General features: G+C 43.4%; 1 protein-coding gene across 1 annotated transcript; it reads right to left on the bottom strand.

Annotated features, from left to right (window-relative positions):
- Positions 1 to 6,260: 6,260 nt before the first annotated feature.
- LOC129852400 (zinc finger protein 318-like) lies at positions 6,261 to 20,009 on the bottom strand. Its single transcript, XM_055918271.1, has 10 exons — positions 19,516 to 20,009; positions 18,269 to 19,141; positions 16,903 to 18,097; positions 14,792 to 14,874; positions 14,584 to 14,683; positions 14,161 to 14,474; positions 11,355 to 11,537; positions 10,458 to 10,557; positions 9,923 to 10,041; positions 6,261 to 9,183 (listed from the first exon to the last, which is right to left on the bottom strand). Exons 1-10 carry the CDS (start codon positions 19,777 to 19,779, stop codon positions 7,216 to 7,218), a joined length of 5,199 nt encoding a protein of 1,732 aa, XP_055774246.1. The 5' UTR covers positions 19,780 to 20,009; the 3' UTR covers positions 6,261 to 7,215.
- Between the last annotated feature and the right edge of the window lie 1,187 nt (positions 20,010 to 21,196).

Genomic DNA, 21,196 nt, shown 5'->3' with positions numbered 1-21,196 from the left:
CAATATACACTTAGTATTACTTTCTTAGCTACAGAATACATCTCCCTGGCATATTACATAATTTATGCAGCAGCATACAAGACATTTTTGGACTCACCTTGTTGTGCTCACTTGAACAGGAAGGTGGCGTGGTGACTTTGTGGGCAAATTTTGTCAACAAACGTTGTCATCAAAGTCTGGCATTCTCTGGATTTATGGTGCTTTCAAGACAACTAGGAACTAAAAAAAACAAGGTTGAATCATGACGTCAGTGATCTTCCGGTCGGAGCTCTAGAAAGCGGCCCGAGTTCCCAACTTGGAATTCTGAGTTGGATGACTGTTCAAGACGTATTTTCCCAGTCGGAGCTCGTTTTTTTCAGAGTTCCCAGTTCCGAGTTTCCATTTGTTTTGAACACGTAAGAAGTCATGCTGGATTGACAGCATGGCCAATGTTGAATGCTTATCCTTTTAAGCTTGGAAAAAATACCCTTAAACCCAAACTTGGACAACACACCCACTCTACTGAGTAGCAGGCTAGGGATTACTTTGCAATGCTTAGCCACTGATTCCTTCTAAACCCCTCATTGTTGAATTTGTGTTATCCAATGTGTTGTGTAATGTCCAATGGCCAATGAGCATCAAAGTCTGGTTTTCTCTGGATTTATGGTGCTTTCAAGACAACTAGGAACAACAACAAAAAACAAGGCTGAATCATGACGTCAGTGACCTATACGTTTAATCTATAATTTCCCTTTATATGACAAGGATTGACAAGGATTTGCAAGTAGATTGTCAACTTGATTCATGATGATGACTGCTAGCTTGCAAGCTAAGATTTTGAAAGTATGATGTTGACATGATCAATCCAATCAAAGCTACTGTAGACATAATGTGATTTGACGTAATTTTATCTGTGGCCAATGACCTTGAGCCTTCTTGGATGGGCACCTCTAATGTAACTATATGGCAGCACCCAAGGGTCTTCAAATTTCTAGCTCTCCTCGTAAATTTTACGGTGACATAGTGTCCCCATGAGTGACAGAACACTGAGCCAATGACAGCGCAACTAGAGAATATTACCAAACCCTACGCTCTGTATTTTCCACTGGCTGCCCCTCCACCACAGAAAGCACTGAGCTAGGCTGAAACACCTCCATTTTGGAGCTGCCTTACTCAAGAAACCAAAAAAGAGACCATGTTGTATGCAGCTTTATAAACTCAATGATTATTTTAAAAAATGTAATTGTTTGCAAACTGATACATGACACGTTATAATGCCAAAATAACATGCAAAACAGGCAACAAAAATAAATAAATTACGGTTCGCCACTGACACAAGGGCAAATATACAGTTGAAATCGGAAGTTTACATACACTTAGGTTGGAGTCATTAAAACTTGTTTTTCAACCACTCCACAAATTTCGTGTTAACAAACTATAGTTTTGGCAAGTCGGTTAGGACATCTACTTTGTGCATGATACAAGTAATTTTTCAAACAATTGTTTACAGACAGATTACTTCAATTATAATTCATTGTATCACAATTCCAGTGGGTCAGAAGTTTACATACACTAAGTTGACTGTGCCTTAAACAGCTTGGAAAATTCCAGAAATTATGCCATGGCTTTAGGAGCTTCTGATTGACTCAAATTATGTCAATTAGTCTATTGGAGGTGTACATGTGGATGTATTTCAAGGCCTACCTTCAAACTCAGTGCCTCTCTGCTTAACATCATGGAAAAATCAAAAGAAATCAGCCAAGACCTCAGAAAAGAAATTGTAGACCTCCACAAGTCTGGTTCATCCTTGGGAGCAATTTCCAAATGCTTGAAGGTGCCACATTCATCTGTACAACAATAGTATGCAAGTATAAACACCATGGGACCACGTAAGCATCATACGGCTCAGGAAGTAGACGCATTCTGTCTCCTAGAGATGAACGTACTTTGGTGTGAAAAGTGCAAATCAATCCCAGAACAACAGGTACAAAAGTATCTATATCCACAGTAAAACAAATCCTATATCGACATAACTTGAAAGGCCACAGCAAGGAATAAGCCACTGCTCCAAATCCGCCATAATAAAGCCAGACTAAGGTTTGCAACTGCACATGGGGACAAAGATCGTACTTTTTGGAGAAATGTTCTCTGGTCTGTTGAAACAAAAATAGAACTGTTTGGCCATAATGACCATCCTTATGTTTGGAGGAAAAAGGGGGATTCTCGCAAGCCAAAGAAAACCATCCCAGCCGTGAAGCACGGGGGTGGCAGCATCATGTTGTGGGGTTGCTTTGCTGCAGGAGGGATTGGTGCACTTCACAAAATAGATGGCATCATGAGGTAGGAAAATTATGTGGATATATTGAAGCAACATCTCAAGACATCAGTCAGGAAGTTAAAGCTTGGTCGCAAATGGGTCTTCCAAATGGACATTGACCCCAAGCATACTTCCAAAGTTGTGGCAAAATGGCTTAAGGACAACAAAGTCAAGGTATTGGAGTGGCCATCACAAAGCCCTGACCTCAATCCTATAGAAAATTTGTGGGTAGAACTGAAAAAGTGTGTGCGAGCAAGGATGCCTACAAACCTGACTCAGTTACACCAGCTCTGTTAGGAGGAATGAGCCAAAATTCACCCAACTTATTGTGGGAAGCTTGTGGAAGGCTACCTGTTCTATTGAACACAACAAACTTTACTTCCTAACAATGTGATACACATCATACAACTATAGTCAAGATAGAGATTTCAACTATTTAGTCAGACATGAACAAATTCACCAAATGTTTTAGAAAGTATGTGTATTGGTGTGTCATAAGAAACATGAATCATCTTCAATAAACTGTCATCATGGATTCCGAGTATACATACTGTATGCAGGCAGCTCTGGAATGGAAAAGAATCCATACTAGCTGCAGTTCATAATCTCTAGAATAGTATGTTGTTCTGAAATGGAGGATTAAAGTTATGACTATCCATTACCTTTATTCTAAACAATATTTGGTCTATAGTAAGATTTTGGGTTTACCAGAGTAATCCCATACTGTATATGAGGAAAGTTTGGCATGCATGTTGGACATTCGTGCATATTTGTGCAGCACACCACTGGAAATAAGGCACAAACAAGGTTTCAGACTTGTTATGCAGCCTACAATGCAGCCTACAAAACTATAGCCACAACTTACGTAACCACTTACTACAATGTACTTTTACTTGTCAGAAAACCTACTGGTAAAAGGCTAAGTGGTCTCAGGGTCTGTAGTCTCAATGCACTTAAACAGCACCACCTACTGGACATGTTCCATACTTCCTTTGGGGCTAAAGAGGAATCACATCTATGTTTTTATTTTTTTATTTTACCAGGTAAGTTGACTGAGAACACGTTCTCATTTGCAGCAACGACCTGGGGAATAGTTACAGGGGAGAGGAGGGGGATGAATGAGCCAATTGTAAACTGGGGATTATTAGGTGACCATGATGGTTTGGGGGCCAGATTGGGAATTTAGCCAGGACACCGGGGTTAACACCCCTACTCTTACAATAAGTGCCATGGGATCTTTAATGACCTCAGAGAGTCAGGACACCCGTTTAACGTCCCATCCGAAAGACGGCACCCTATACAGGACAGTGTCCCCAATCACTGCCCTGGGGCATTAGGATATTGTTTAGACCAGAGGAAAGAGTGCCTCCTACTGGCCCTCCAACACCACTTCCAGCAGCATCTGGTCTCCCATCCAGGGACTGACCAGGACCAACCCTGCTTAGCTTCAGAAGCAAGCCAGCAGTGGTATGCAGGGTGGTATGCTGCTGGCATGGGAAAGGATGTCAAAATGTGCCTAACTTGTAAAAAGATTGTAAGCATGTTATTAGCATTGATCAGTATCCTTTTTTCACACGTGACATTATCAACATGACAATGGGTTTGCCTTCAACATATTTTATTTGACAAATGAAATTACTTTGGTTTGTGCAAGGTTTTAAAACAAATACATAAAGGCAAATTAACCAAACATTTGAGGCCATGTTTCCGAAGACCAGACAATGCGCAATTATTCACATATGGTATCATAGGCGGTAGAGTTAAACACAGTCAGTGTAATAAATGAATAGAAATGGGCATTTCAGTACAGCTGAATAATTCAGTGGCATTGTAGACCGTATTATGAGACAGATCAGCAACATCCTCTCATATCCTGTCCCTGGATTAGCATAGCAAGTACATCAATTCACTTTATGTATAGGTTGTATTGCCTTAAATTCTATCCACATCACATTTACAGGAACATCAGATCTTCATTGTTTTGATGCAAGTGGCCTTACCTTTTCTGAAGTGAAGACTGATGTCCCAGCAGGCTTTGTTGAAAATTACATTTAGTAGAAACTTCAGATGTTTTTTGCCAGACATCTGATCTCAAGGCCAATCACTGGCACTCAGAATTTTATCATTCTTAAAGTAGCATAGAGCATAACTAGACTCCTCTTACCTTTGCTATGTTACTTATATAGGTTCTGCAAAAAAGATAAAGAAAAATAAAGAAATCGCTGTCAGGTCAGACTAATTGGACCCACAATGACATCCATCATTAATTTACAGTGCCTTTGTAAAGTATTCAGACCCCTTGACTTTCCACATTTTGTTATGTTATGTTGAAGCCTTATTCTAAAATGTATCAAATATTATTTGTTTTAGCAATCGACACAATACCCCATAATGACAAAGCGAAAACAGGTTAACATATACCTTATATGTTAACCTGTTTTCCCTTTGTCATTATGGGGTATTGTGTAGATTGCTAACACAAATAATATTTTATCAATTTTAGACACTCCGGTGCATCCAGTTACCATTGATCATCCTTGGGATGTTGCTACAACTTGGAGTCCACTTTGGGTAAATGCAATTGATTGGACATAATTTGGAAAGGTACACACTTGTCTATATAAAAGGTCCCACAGTTGACACTGCATGTCAGAGCAAAAACCAAGCCATGAGGTTGAAGAAAATGTCCGTATAGCTCAGACAGGATTGTGTCGAGACCCAGATCTGGGGATGGGTATCAAAACATTTCTGCAGCATTGAAGGTCCCCAAGAACACAGTGGACTCCATCATTCTTAAATGGAAGAAGTTTGGAACCACCAAGACTCTTGATAGAGCTGGCTGCCTGGTCAAACTGAGCAATCAGGGGAGAAGGGCCTTGGTCAGGTAGGTGACCAAGAACCCGATGGTTACTGACAGAGCTCTAGAGTTCCTCTGTGGAGATGGGAGAACCTTCCAGAAGGACAACCATCTCTGCAGCACTCCACCAAACAGATCTTTATGGTAGAGTGGCCAGACGGAAGCCACGACAGCTTGCTTGGAGTTTGCCAAAAGGCACCTGAAGGACTCTGACCATGAGAAACAAGATTCACTGGTCTGATGAAACCACGATTGAACTCTTTGGCCAGAATGCCAAAGCGCCATGACTGGAGGAAACCTGGCACTATTCCTACAGTGAAGCATGGTGGTGGCAGCATCATGCTGTGGATATGTTTTTCAGCGTCAGGGACTGGGAGACCAGTCAGGATCGAGGGAAAGATGAACAGATCAAAGTACAGAGAGATCTTTGATGAAAACCTCCTCCAGAGCACTCAGGACCTCAGACTGGGGTGAAGGTTCACCTTCCAACAGGACAACGATCCTAAGCACACAGCCAAGACAACGCAGGAGTGGCTTCGGGACAAGTCTCTGAATGTCCTTGAGTGGCCCAGCCAGAGCCCGGACTTGAACCCAATCGAACATCTCTGGCAAGACCTGAAAATAGCTGTGTAGCAACGCTCTCCATCCAACCTGACAGAGCTTGAGGATCTGTAGAGAATAATGGCAGAAACTGTGCCAAGCTTGTAGCATCATGTCCAAGAAGATTTGAGACTGTAATCACTGCCAAAGGGTCTGTGAGCATCTGAATACTTATGTAAAATTCACTCCTTTTTTTTTTTATAAATTTGCAAAAATTTCAAATAACCTGTTTCTGCTTTGTCATTATGGGATATTGTGTGTAGATTGAGGGGGGGAAACGATTTAATCAATTTTGGAATAAGGCAAAATGTGGATAAAGTCAAAGGGTCTGAATACTTTCCTAAGGCACTGTATATTAACATTGTCCTGTTCATTTCAGAGTTGCCCATTGCAGCCACTCATAGTGAGATTTTTCTTCAGAATTCCTTTCGACTGCAAGGGGCATACCATAGTGATGCTTTATGGTTACAAGGTCCGACTACAAGGTCTGAGAAATAAGAGAAAATGTTGTGGTCACTGACATTTATTTGAATTCTACTTTAGCAACAACAGTTAAAAGGACAAACAGTTTGATTATTTTCACTAACTAACACAGAATAGCCTTGCGCATAGTACAGTCAGTGAACCAATGGAAAGTTTTTTTTAAAAGAGCAACAATTCCAAGGTTATGTTAATGAGTATATATATATATATATATCCACATCTTCTTTTCTGGAGGGTGCTGTAAAGAGTGACAGATATTACATGACACAATTGTAAAAGAAAACATTGTTCAAATATTTTGGTCCATGCTGCACTACCTTACCAAGTTCTGTTTTCTTTTAACCTTTTCTCTTGTTCCTGTATTAAAATACTTTTCAATCATTTAAAGATTAAATAACTTTTTGCTTAAGAGGCTGAAAATGGATACACACAAAACCATAGTAATCAATAAGCATGGTACTGTACGTTACCTTAAGTTAAAAAAAGTTGAGATGAATGAAGAAATTATTCAACACAAACAGAACTGCAGCACAAGCTTCAACATTTCTGAAGATTCATCACTTAAGAATGTCTCATATCTTTCAGTGGAAGTTTCATTTCCTTATCCATTCAAGTTCGAGCTGCCTGCTAGGGCCACTAAGTTACGCAGGTTGGCATTTATTGGGATGATTCATGTACTGGAGGCAACTCTGCAGTGGTCACTCGGTGGCACAGCCACAAAGTCATAAAATCTATCCTTACATTTTTACGATATAGCCAATTATGACTTTGCAGTTGGCCCATCTAGCGGAAATCACTCAGTTCTGCCTCCAGGGCAAGATTCATGACAATAAACATCAACCTGCCCAAGACAACTGGGCTTAGTTTCCTAATCAGAAGGATGTGTTGGTTACTATTTGTTCCCCTCTAATGTACATCCTAATCCCATCAACTACCTAAAATACCCACCCTCCAATGGCCTGCGTTCTAGTGGGATCTGTTAATCAAAATTTAAATCAAACAGATCTAAGCCCAGCACTTCTGCTGGGAGATCCAGGGTCTCTGTTGAGATACCCAGAGTATCTGATGGGTTATCGAATTGTATGGGGGCATTCTCAGGCGCAACTTCCTTGGGCTGTGGGTCAGACCCACGCTCAGTCTCCATTGACTCCTTTGTGTCAGTTTCAATGGTGTTACTGTTGTCAAGAGCTGGGAGCTCAGGTTGGATTTGCTCCGTTTGTGGGGCAGTAGCCTCCAAGGTGTTGCTGTTCTTTAAGTCATTCGGAGCAGCTTTGGACTCTATGACTGTTTTAGTGGACATGGCAGTGCTGGTGGTAGATGTGGTACTGGCTGTGGTACTGCTGCTATAAAATATGTCAAATAAATCTTGTGCTTTTGCAGCAGCTAGGCTAGACTTCGGTTTTTCTGATTTCTTCATCACCTCACTTGGGGGTCTCTGCATGAAAGGAGGGGGTGTGACCATCACAGGGACATTCTGCTCACTCTCAGGGACTCCTGGTGCAGATACATCCGACTCCATGGTCATCATGATCAGGACAGGCGGGGGAGGCAGGGGAGTCTTGAACTCTGACATCACTGCTGAAGGAGTGGATGTGTGGGCTTGACTAACAGACTCCATTGTGAAAGCTTTCTTTATGTCTGGTGTAAAATTGGGACCTGGCTTCCCGGTGCCATCTGCTGACTCCACTTCCTCACCACAGAACGCCTTGGAAATGATGTCTGCTGCCAGTACAGGGTCTTTTTTAGGCTGGTTCTGTATGACAGGCAGGGGAGTCTCTCCACTGGCACCGGGTGGTCTGATAGAGGGGAAGGTGTTGAGAGGGGCCGGTTTAGCATAGACCCAGGGCCCAAGTCCGGAGGACTTTCTCAGGACCATGGAGGGAGCAGGAAGGTTTGGGCGTATTTTCTCGGAGTTGAAGGGTACCCATGTGTTAGTTGGGGGGATGACTGTCTTCCCTGACAGCTTGATAGCAATGCTCTTGGCTGCGGCCACAGACTTTGAAAACGCATCCGGGTCGTCATCCTCTTCAGCATCTGCCTCATCTTCCTTCAGGAACTCAGCAGCCACTCTCTCGGCCTCCTTAGCAAGCTCATTTTCAATTTTTTTCTTCCAACTGAACTTTCCAAAAGCAGACGGAGCCTTTGGCTCTACTTTGGCTGTTTCCTCACTTTTCTTGCGCAGCTTTGCTCTCAATGCTGGATTAGGCCCACAGAACACTTTGGGAGGCTCACCGGGTTTCTCAGGCTCAGACTGCTTTCTAGATCCTGACTTCTCATCTTCCCTTTGATGCTCACCCTGGTCCTTCCTTGATTGTCTTTCCTCCTTTTCATTCTTAGGCTTCCCATCCTCCCTCTCTGATCTACACCTCACCTCCTCTTTCTTGCTATATTTGGGGTTGGGCTCTTTCCCCTTACCATATCTGGACCGGTCTTCTTCCTCCTCATTATGCCTCCAACTAAACTTGGGTCTCTCCTCTACCCTGCTAGACCTAGGCCTCTCTTCCTCCTCCCTGCGATTTTTTAACCACTCCTCCTCCTCACTATGCTTGTATCTCTCTTCATCCTTCTTACTGTACTTGGGCCACTCTTCCTCGCTATGTTTATATCTCTCCTCTTTCTTGCTGTACAAAGATCTCTCATCTTCCTCCTTTTTGGTATACTTGGCCCTCTCTTCCTCCTCCTCCTCCCTCTTGTTATATTTGTACTTCTCCTTTTTGCTGTGCTTCGCCTTCCCCTCTTTCTCCATGTGTTTGATCTTCTCCTTGTCCTTGTCCTTTTTGCTGCGTTTATGTTTCCCTTCCTCCTTCTCTTTGCTCTTTTTGGATTCTTCCTCTTCGTGTTTGCGTTTGAGCTCAGAGTGCTTTTTGTCACCAACTTCCAACGTGAGTCCTGCCTGACGATCCAGGTTCCTTCTCTGTTCGTAGAGTGGATACTCATACATTCGTTTCTAGCAGAAGGACCAAACACATATGTAAAACATTAAAGTGGAATAAATTTTTAAAGACTGTCCCTAAAATTAGACTTAAAGGGACAGTTCATCCAAGTGTTCTTACCTTGTAGGCAGTGTATGGACAAGGACAGAGTGCAATCCACAATGAGTTTGTTTACCTAGCCACCAACACCAAACACTAACCATTAGAATTTTCTAACCAAAAACCAACGTAAATCAATGTACCCAATATTAGCATGTATGAAATGTCATTCCCAAATAATTTCAAATTCAAACCAAGTTATTGAACTTTAGACTTGAAATGAAAATGAAAATGCTTAAATTAGCAGTTGGTGACAGTGGCTAGGTGAACATACTTAAACTTGTATTGCAACCTCTACTGTAGGAAAACATAGTTCCCCTAAATTACAAACTGATATATGTCTAAGCTATCCAAAGTAGCAGACCAGGGTTCAAATAGTATTTTAAATACTTTGCTTGAGCCTGCCTGGAGTGTCAAATGAGCAAGATTTGTGGTACTATTTTATGATTTCTATTGCACCAGGCAAGCTCATTTTAAACATTTCAGATACTATTTGATCATAGGCCTGAAAAGTAGACAAAAGATTACTGTGTGCACAAAGCAGTAACAAAATGCGTCAGGATACCGAACCAGGTTTCCAAATTTCTAATTTGTAAACATCCTTAATGTGGCCCTAGTGAAATAATGTCCTACTCCCAACTAGTAATGGCCTACCTTGTATTTCTCATTGTGAGTATGACTCGTGGCATGATCTTCAGCACAAATTGCATCCCCGTAAAACTCCTCGCACAGCTGGCAATAATATCCCCTCACAGGCACCAAAAACTCAGATCCTATGAGAGAAAAAGAGAGAGAAGTTGTTTAAAATACCTAATGGTCACAGGAAACAATCATTGATTATTACCTTTACTGTGCTCTCCATGGAAGAACCTGTTATAAAAGTAGATTGTTATAAAATGTAGGTCCGTTACTTGGAGAGTATAAGAAGTACATTCAGTAAACATGGACATATAAACGTCAACATTTGTAATTGACTAACAGTTACCCAAAATGACCCTCTTTACATTGCACATAGAAATCAATGTTTATTTCTTACTTCTTATGCATAGTTTTGTATTCAGTGACTGCAAACTGTGGCAGTGATCCAGCACAAAGAGCCTAAAAGTAAAAGATTGCTAACAACGTTTAACAGTACATTACACATATTTAGAAAAAGGGAAATGTATAAAAACAGAAATTAAGTTGGTACCTTTAGCAGGTTTAGTCATTTTCTCCCCTGAAGAGTAAACCTTATTAATCTCATTGTTGGAGGAACTTGACGTCCATGGTCGATTGTAAGGATCCTGAGTCTGCACAGTGCCAATGAAAAAAGAGTGCATAACCAATTTGCTGTAAAAATACAAGACTGCACAATTAAAATAAAAAAATGCAAGGTTGGAAAGATAAAGGAAACTCAACCAGATATGGGGACAAAGAACAAAAACAGGAGACCGCATCATGATAGTAAACAAAAGCTCTTCAATTCACTGACTGAATGACCAAGAAGGGTCCAGCTGCAGCCAATAAGTCCTTAGCAGAGCACAAGAATCCTTGCTGAGAGCAGCCAATAGGCTTTCCACATCACATTCAGGAGTCTACTGTGTTCCTTTCAAGGTAGCTAACTAGCTAGCTAGCGGACTTCATAGCTAACAGGGCCTGTAAAGAGATGTGTCCATCCAAGTGTTTAATAGATAGCAATTTAATTTAATTAAATGTAAACTTCACTATCTAACTAGCTAGACAGGATGAACTGAAGTGTTGAATTGGATGATCATACCTTTCCCAAAACAATAATACAATGCTAGCTCATAATTCATTATTAAAAATAGTTCCGGCCATGCAATCCAATTGATTATCTTGAGCTCCAGCTGTGCTGGTAAAGGCATGAACAGCACGGCTACCTGACCACTCAATCGCAAAATGTATTATTAAGACTTGTACATTAAGCAACACTGTCTAGCTAACACATTTCTTTATTGCGTAGCCTAGCAAGGATGGTTTGGTTGTTCTCTGTAGTCTGTACGTTATGTGACTAGTTCCACAGCAGGACTCCGGAACTGCTGTAGCTGGAGTCTTATTGAAACATTCTATAAAATGGTAAACAAACCTTTCGGTGCGATTTGCTGTGCAAGTGTGTGAAAAAATCGAACATGGAACCACAAGTGACATTGCAGCTTTTGCACCAGTGGTTCCCAGCATCATAGTATTCAAACAGGTCTGCTGGATTCTCGGGAGGCTGGGTACTGGCTGGGGCTTTCTTAGGAGAGGCTCTTAAGGACAATGATGCTGCCTAATGAAGAACAGAAGTTACAAGTCAGCAAAAGAGCTTAATAAGCCTAGAGGAAGCAGGCAAAAAAAATAATACTGAAAGACGGTATTAAAAAGACAAACAAAGAGAATTTTACGGATGTTCCCCAAACATGGAAATTACAAAAACTCTCACCTTGACAACATAGGCGATCTGTGTTCCAGCCATGAGGGAGTTACTCAGGTTGTCAGAGAATCCTGTTTTTAAGGCTAATATTTGACTCGCATTGTCATATTCCTGTACGCTTATCCAATTAATGGTCAAAATTACATTTTAAATACTGATCTGTGAGTTGCGCAAAAAAGTTGTGAGAAATGAGTGCTGTTCAGAGACCATGAGTGGAGTGGAAAAACATCAAGTATGATATTTCAGGAGATATACTCCTCGCAACAAAACAGCTACAATTGAGAGTTGAGTTTCCAATGAGATCCATTTGACTTTCGTGTATTCTCATCTTCAAATGTTACATATTTTCCATATTCAATCAATTATTTTAATTGAATACCCATGTTTAAGTTTTCTAATAAATTAGAAATACACCATCACCCTATTAACAAATTAGAAATAATTTGAGCCAGTGGAAAGGATTAAAACAGTCCACATTATTGGGATCCCTCTCTGTATGCAAAGTATTCATCCCAACTAATCGCTGCACTCCTAGCTAGCCTACATGTTGATGGTGAAAATGCTCTTATGAAATGACAGTCAAATTACAAAGAATTATGTTAATCTTTCAATCTATGAAAGTAAATACCCTATATCCAAGCTTCTAACAAACATCTTACCTGAGTTTGGCATCTCCAGAAACTCTTTCAGAGAATAAGTTTGACATGGTGGTGGTCTTTCATAAACAAATACTGTGCCCTCTGAAAAATATTGTATATTGTAAGGTGAGACATCAGAGAAGATGTACCCCTATGCTTAATCACAACTGTTTGCCATATGAAACTGAACAGGTTTCCACATAAGTTGCCGGTTAAAAACACAATTTGTAAACATGCATGCATTTGTAGACCAGTTTTGAGATTAGTTGGGTCAGACATTGGCATACAAAGAGGGAACTTTTAAACCGAGGAGTCAGTCTGCCTCTTGGACAACACCAACAGATGACATAGCACACTGTTTGTCCAGGTAAGCCTGAGCAGTTTGTGCACCACACATTGTTTAACCCCATATATGATGTATAAGCAAAAGGCTGAATGCCAGGTATTCAAAGTACACTTTATATACAAAAGTATGTGGACACCCTTTCAAATTAGAGGATTCGGCTATTTCAGCCACACCCGTTCCTGGCAGGTGTAGAAAATCGAGCACACAGACATGAAATTGCCAGAGACAAACACTGGCAATCTAATGGACAAACTGAAGAGCTCAATGACTTTCAACGTGGCACTGTCATAGGATGCCACCTTTCCAACTAGTCAGTTCATAATTTCTGCCCTGCTAGAGCTACCCCAGTCAACTGTACGTGCTGCTATTGTGAAGTGGAAACGTCTAGGAGCAACAACGGCTCAGCCGCGAAGTGGTAGGCCACAAAAGCTCTGTCCTCGGTTGCAACACACTACCGAGATCCAAACGGCCTCTGAAAGCAACGTCAGCACAATAACTGTTCGTCAACAGCTTCATGAAATGGGTTTCCATGGCCGAGCAGCCGCACACAAGCCTAAGATCACCATGCCAAGGGTCGGCTGGAGAGACGTAAAGCTCGACACCATTGGACTCAGGAGCAGTGGAAACTCGTTCTCTGGAGTGACGCTTCACCATCTGGCAGTCCGACGGACAAATATGGGTTTGGCGGATGCCAGGAGAACGCTACCTGCCTCAATGCATAGTGCCAACTGTAAAGTATGGTGGAGGAGGAATAATGGTCTGAGGCTGTTTTTAATGATTTGGGCTAGGCCCCTTAGTTCCAGTGAAATCTTAACGATACAGCACACAATGACATTCTAGATGACTGTGCTTCCAACTTTGAGCCAACAGTTTGGGGAAGGCCCTTCCCTGTTTCAGCATGATAATTCCCCCATGCACAGAGCGAGGTCCATACAGAAATGGTTTGTCAAGGTCGGTGTGGAAGAACTTGACTGGCCTGCAGAGCCCTGACCTCAACTCCATCGAACATATTTGTGATGAATTGGAACACCAACTGCGAGTCAGGCCTAATCGACCAACATCAATGACCAACCTCACTAATGCTCGTGGCTGAATAGAACCAAGTCCCGGCAGCAATGTTCCAACATCTAGTGGAAAGCCATCCCAGAAGAGTGGAGGCTGTTATAGCAGCAAAAGGGGGACCAACTCCATATTAATGCCCATAATAAGATGTTCAACGAGAAGGTGTCCACATACTTTTGGTCATGTAGTGCAATTACTGCTTACTGGTATTTAATGAATCAGACAAGGGCAAGTAAACATTAAATCAAAACCGGACCTTTTGAATAGTTATTCATGAAGTCATTTAGACTCATATCCTAAAATAAAGCAAAGTTGACCTGTCACTTTCTGCAGAATAATTACGTTTCTGCAGCAATAATGTACATGTTTTTCTAAGGTTTTACCAGTACTTCAGCTCTCTGGCTTGTGCCGGGAGCAGCTTACGGAATTCTACCTTGGCAGAGGCCTGGAGCCCAGGTGATACCTCTCGGCCGCGCTCCTGTTTCTTCTCCTTGTCTGGAGGTGGTGGGTGTGTTGGATGCTCAAGGTCTCCAGAAGCCCTACCCTCTCGCCGGGGCTTGTCAGTTGGTTGTAGACCGAGAATAAGAGCCACTTTGTCAAGCTCGCATCGTTTCTTCTCTGCTACCTCGTGCTCGTTGCGGAGCACAGCAATCTGAGACATGACCTCTTCCTGGAGCCGACTGATCTCGGACAGTAATGGGTCCTTGTGGCCATCCTTTACACGCCGCTTTTTGCGCAGCAGTTCCCCTACAAAGTCAACAATTTAAAAAAATTGCCAACTGTGCAACAATCTTCTTAATTAAAAGAATTTAATAAAATCATTAACAAATATAGAAAAGGCTTTGAGATGAAGTACCTTGCTGTTTTCGCAATCTCTCCAGTTCCTTCATGAGATAATCTTTCTTCTTCATGCGGATCTCTCGGTCTCGTCTCAGTTTTTCACGTTCTTCAAGAACCTACAGAATGCAGGAGAATCATTAGAGAACTAGTGTATGCCAAAACAGCATCAAATGACAATACTGTAGGCTTCTTTTTGAATTTCAGTGGATAGCTGAATACTCCACCTTTTGTTTTTGGCTTTCATTATTTCTCTCTTCTAAAACCCTCCTGTCCTTGCCATTATCCTGAGCGGCCATCTTTGATGATGCTATACAGGAATAATGTACAAAATTAGACAGGAGTTACATCATTAAAACTACTGCTTACAGTATTTTCAGAAAGTATTCAGTCCACTTGACTTTTTCACATTATTACATTACAGCCCTATTCTAAGATGTATAACTTTTCTTCTTATCAATCGACAAAATCCCCCATTATGACAAAGCAAAAACAGGTTTAGAACTTTTTGCAACTGTATTAAAATATCACATTCACATAAGTGTTCAGAACCTTTATTCAATACTTTGTTGAAGCACCTTTGGCAGAGATTACAGCCTTGAGTCTTCTTGGATATGACGCTACAAGCTTGGCACACCTATATTTGGAGAGTTTCTCCCATTCTTCTCTGCAGATCCTCTCAAGCTCTGTCAGGTTGGATGGGGAGTGTTGCTGCAAAGCTATTTTCAGGTCTCTCCAGAGATGTTCGATCAGGTTCAAGTCCGGGCTTTGGCTGGGCCACTCAAGGACATTCAGAGACTTGTCCCGAAGCCACTCCTGCGTTGTCTTGGCTGTGTGATTAGGATCGTTGTCCTGTTGGAAGGTGAACCTTTGTCCCAGTGTGAGGTCCTGAGCACCCTGGAGCAGGTTTTGATCGAGGATCTCTGTACTTTGCTCTGTTCATCTTTCCCTTGATCCTGACTAGTCTCCCAGTCCCTGCGGTTGAAAAACATATCCACAGCATGACGCTACCACTACCATGCTTTACAGTAGGGACGGTGCCAGGTTTCCTCCAGACGTGACACTTGATATTCAGGCTAAAGAGTTCAATCTTCATCAGACCAAAGAATCGTGTTTCTCATGGTCTGAGAGTCCTTTAGGTGCCTTTTGGCAAACTCCAAGCAGGCTCGCATGTGCCACTACCATAAAGGCCTGATTGGTGGAATGCTGCAGATGGTTGTCCTTCTGGAAGGTTCTCCTATCTCAACAGAGGAACTCTGGAGCTCAGTCAGAGTAACCATCGGATTCTTGGTCAGGGAGGTGACCCTTCTCCCTCGATTGCCCAGTTTGGCCAGCTCTAGGAAGAGTCTTTGTGGCTTCAAACTTATTCAATTTATGAATGATGGAGGCCACTGTGTTCTTGGGGACCTTCAATGCTGCAGAAATGTTTTGGTACTCTTCCCCAGATCTGTGCCTCGAGACAATCCTGTCTAGGAGCTCTACGGACAATTTCTTCGACCTCGTGGCTTGGTTTTTGCTGACATGCACTGTCAACTATGGGACCTTATCTGGACAGGTGTGTACCTTTCCAAATCATGTCCAATCAATTGAATTTACCACAGGTGGACTCCATGGACACAAAGTCTTGTAGCAAAGGGTCTGAATACTTATGACAATAAGGTAGTTCTGTTTTTATTTTCAATACATCTGCAAAAATGTCTAAAAAGGGGCCTCCCGAGTGGCGCAGTGGTCTAAGGCACTGCATCACTAGAGATCCTGGTTCGAGTCCAGGCTCTGTCGCAGCCGGCTGCGACCGGGTGACGCACAATTGGCCCAGCGGCGTCCGGGTTAGGGGAGGGTTTGGCCAGCAGGGATGTTCTTGTCCCACCACGCACTAGCGACTCCTGTGGCGGGCCGGGAGCAATGCACGCTGACACGGTTGCCAGGTGTACGGTGTTTCCTCTGACACATTGGTGTGGCTGGCTTTCGGGTTAAGAGGACATTGTGTCAAGAAGCAGTGCGGCTTGGCTGGGTTGTCCGTACGGGAGTTTCAGCGATGGGATAAGACTAACTACCAATTGGTTACCACAAAATTGGGGAGAATGAAAACATATTTAAAAACCTGTTTTCGCTTTGTCATTATGGTGTATTGTGTGTAGATTGATGAGGAACATGTTTTGATTTAATCCATTTTAGAATAAGGCTGTAACATAACAAAATGTGGGAAAAGAGAAGGGGTCTGAATACTTTCCGAAAGCACCGTATGTGCTGCAGTTTCATTGATCACCAACAAAAAGTATTTATTGAAGAGGAATGAACAAGTAATTAAACATCCACTTATTCAATGGTTTGTTCTCACCTTTTCTTTCACCCCCCTGGTGTAACTCTGGCTGGATGACGTTTAAGTATGGTCTGTCAAACGGCGGGGCGTTCGGAAAATCTTCAGTGGGAGATTGAGGCAGCATGCCCATAGATGGAGGTGGGTACATCGGCCACTGTTGGGGCATGTACGGCCAGTTCCCATACTGCCCAAAGCCATGAGGTGGATAGTTGGGTGGTACCAGACCACGTGCCTGGGCGTAGGCAGGAATCGAGATAGAAGGGTGGGTGGGTGTCACTGGAGTAGTTTCAGTCTTCACCTCTCGGCCGCCTCGAGTCTTCCCATGGGTGCTGCGCCTGTCAGATGGGGGTGACTTCTTCTGGCTCCTTCTGTTATCAAGGCTGCTGCTCAGGCTCCTGCTACGACTCGGGCTGTGGCTTTTGCTACGACTGCTACCACTGCTGGAGCTGCTCCCACTGTGGCTTTTACGCCTGCTCCTGCCTGAGCTTCTTGAAGAGTCACGGTGTCCCCGCCTTCTCGCAGGACAAGGGGAAGGGGTTTTCAGAGGGGGCCTCTTTCCATGCAGACGCTCTTGAGTCCTGGCAGCCATCTTGCTGATCTCCGTCACCCCCAGATCCAGCCCAATGGTTTTGAGGAGGTCCTGGATCTTCTCGTACTCCTCCACGTCTTGCTTCTCCTTCCCTTCCAGTGGTCCTGTTCCTAGTGGGTAGTCATTAGGCTCTTCAACCTTGATATTATGGTCAGGGGTGGCAGAGGACCTGCTTTGATGCTGAAACCTCCTGTCCACCTGTTGCTGACGAGAGCTTCTCTGATCGACAATACCAGGATGGCCCTCTAGGTGCTGTGAGGCGCAATAGCTTGCCGGCTCACTCATAATATCACCATAGAGCTCTGACAGACCATGTTGACGGGGAACTCCTGCTGGAGTCGGAGACCTGACCTTCTCTAGATCATCTTCATCACCATAAAGGAACTTCTCCTCATCGTCAATGTCTGGTACCCTCTTCCTTTTCTCCTCCTGCCGTGCAGATGCACCTCCCAATAAGCCAAGGATCCCTGCAATCCCACTGGGATCAAGTCTGCCCTGGGCCATACGTGGGTCATCTCTCAGTTCTCCCAGCATGGTGGCCAACATGTTAGGGTCCATGACTTTCATTGCTGAGAGGAGACGCTCTGCCTCAGCACCAGGGGTAACTCTTGGAGAATCACTGTTCTGCAAAACAAAAACGAAAGAACAATATATGTTGAACAAATTAATCATGATAATCATTTGGATAAAAGAAAAAAAGTCATTGTGGGATGGCAGGGTTAGAATGAGTATGAAGATCGGTAATACACTACACAATTAATTTAACACAGTAATAAAATGGCATATGTCCTCTACCTGCACAAATGAGGGGGAGTCAGTCCCTGAGTCCATGCACCTCTTCAGGATGGACTTTGTGGGCATGTTCATGTCTTCCATCTCTTTGTGGCGACGGGCCAACTCCAGCTCCTTGAACCTGCTCATCTTCTTTATCTTATTACAGCCTCCCCTGCTGCTCCTGCTACTGCTGCTACTGGTACTGCTGGTACTGCTGGTACTGACACTGCGGCTCCTGCTCTTGTGTGGACCAACACTCTCTGCTCTGCTTATACTGCGGGCCTGTCCATAGCTCTGGCCACGACTCCCGCTCCTGCTTCGGGACCTGCTTGGCGGACGGCTCTTGCTCCGTCCCCCCATTTCAGGGCTGCGGCTTCGGGCCCGGCTTTTACTCTGTCCCCCCAATTCAGGGCTGCGGCTTTGAGTAAGGCTTTTGCTCTGTCCCCCAATTGCAGGGCTGCGACTTCGGGCACGGCTTTTACTCCGTCCCCCCATTGCAGGGCTGCGAGTTCTGGCACGGCTTTTACTCTGTCCCCCCATTGCAGGGCTGCGACTTCGGACACGGCTTTTACTCCGTCCCCCCATTGCAGGGCTGCGAGTTCTGGCACGGCTTTTACTCTGTCCCCCCATTGTAGGGCTGCGACTACGAGGACGGCTCTTGCTCCGTACCCTGATTCCCGGGCTGCGACTACGAGGTTGGCTTCTCCCTCTGCTGGGACTCTGCCTCCTGGGGCCACGGTCGTCAGGGCCATCATAACCGGACCTCTTTGGCAGGTAAGGAGGGTAGTCTCTTGAGGGTAGCCCTGCCCCAAGTGGTCCAGTCAACTCATTGCCCACAGTGATTACCAGACTGTGGTCTGTGGGGATGCAACCACGGGGAGAAGATGGAGATCTCTATTGACAGAAACAGGTTTGTAATCAAATTCCTTAACTGTAATCAGTTTCATTACAATAAATAGTTTGACAGGATTTAAGTTATTAGACACAGCATTTCGGGCAAATTAATGCATTGTTCCAGTAAAAAGGAAATAGGAGCCAGTGCAAGGGACGGGGCAACGTCCAGTTCCAATGTAAATAAAAATTGCACCTGCGCTTGTAGCTGGTTAACAATAAACAGTGACAAATAGTCATGATAACTAGCTAGCTAACCAATGCGCTATGCAAACAGACATGCACGAATTGTTTTTGAAAACTACATTTACCAATGTAATTAGCAAGTGGCAGACTAGTCAGGTAGACAGTATCCCGCACATAATTATTGCACTTACTTCTCTTGGGGGAGGGCCGCTGCCCCAATATTCACTGCCTGGACCTCTGTGACTTACTGAACCGGGAGAAGGATACCTCCTGGGCGGTGGAGAACGCCTGTACGGGTCTGGAGGCCCGTCGTGGTAACCCTGAAACGGAGGTCTGGGCCTGCCTCTTTCTTCTCTAAACGGTGGCCCAGGATAAGGCCGGACAGGAGTAGGACCACGGCCCTCGCACTGCTGCGGGTACCCTCCTCGAGGTGGAAGAGGCCGACCACGATACATATTTCACTGTTAAATTGGCCCTTTTCTATCAATTACAGCTACTTACTACCGCACTGATTCTATGCACATTTACTTTTTCTCTTACTTACTGTCTGCAGTTGGTGATAACAAATGCAAGCTACCATGTAGCTATTTGAATTTGAGTGTTTGACTAACAACTCAGCGCTCAATGTGTTGTGATTTCCGGCCTGCTTGAACCTTCTTCTTTGGTATTACTGGCGGTCCGCAAAACAACGTGAAAGATGCATGCCGCCACCTACCGTGCTGAAGTGTGTGGTTGAAAAAGGTTTACACACTGTAAATACTCCTACCTAATCCCGTACTCCTAAGAAAATAGCAAGAGACATATTAATTCCAGCCATCGCCCGTAAAAAAAAAACAGGCCCCAAATCCATCTCAATATCTCTACACCTCATTGCATTGGTCTGAATAATACGCGTCTAATGTAAACCCAGACCAATTGATACAAGCGCAAGCAAGACGTTTCTATTTTTGGCTGAAAAGGGTCTAACATTTTTGTTTAAAGTGAAAACACTGGGTTTGAGTTGTATTCTATTTGTGTGATCATCAAAACCTCTAACTTTTGTCTAACTAGTTGAATTCAGACAAGCAGTTTTAGTCATGTCAGCTGCATCCCACTGCTGGCTTGCTTCTGAAGCTAGTTTAGCAGGGTTGGTCCTGGTCAGTCCCTGGATGGGAGACCAGATGCTGCTGGAAGTGGTGTTTAGACCCTTTACTCTGGTCTAAAGAAATATCCCAATATCCCAGGGCAGTGATTGGAGACATTTACCTGTGTAGGGTGCTGTCTTTCGGATGGGACATTAAACAGGTGTCCTGACTCTCTTGGTCAGTAAAGATCCCATGGCGCTTATCGTAAAAGTAGGGGTGATAACCCTGGTGTCTTGGCTAAATTCCCAATCTGGCCTTCATACCATCATGGCCACCTAATCATCCCCAGTTTACAATTGGCTCATTCATCCCCCTCCTCTCCCCTGTAACTATTCCCCAGGTCATTGCTGTAAATGAGAATGTGTTCTCAGTCAATTTACCTGATAAAAAAAAAATATTTTTTTTTATGGCAATTAATTTGAGTACGGTGCCTATAGAAAGTCAACACCCGCTTGAACTTTTTCTCTCACATTTTTCTGTCTTAAAATGTATTCAATGTTTTACCCCTACAGATCTATCTACACAACCTACTCCATATTTTCAAAGTTAAATAAAGTTAGAACATTTTCCAAATTAAGATATACAGTGCATTCGAAAAGTATTCAGACCCATTGACTTCATCCACATGTTGTTACATTACAGCCTTATTCTAAAATGTATTGAATTGTTTGTTTCCCTCATCAATCTACACAAAATACCCCATAATGACTAAGCAAAAATAGGTTTTTAGAAATGTTTGAAAATGTAT

The sequence above is a fragment of the Salvelinus fontinalis genome, chromosome 1, assembly GCF_029448725.1.
Source record: "Salvelinus fontinalis isolate EN_2023a chromosome 1, ASM2944872v1, whole genome shotgun sequence".
NCBI classification, from domain to species: domain Eukaryota; kingdom Metazoa; phylum Chordata; class Actinopteri; order Salmoniformes; family Salmonidae; genus Salvelinus; species Salvelinus fontinalis.
This window is presented reverse-complemented; position numbering and strand designations above follow the sequence as displayed.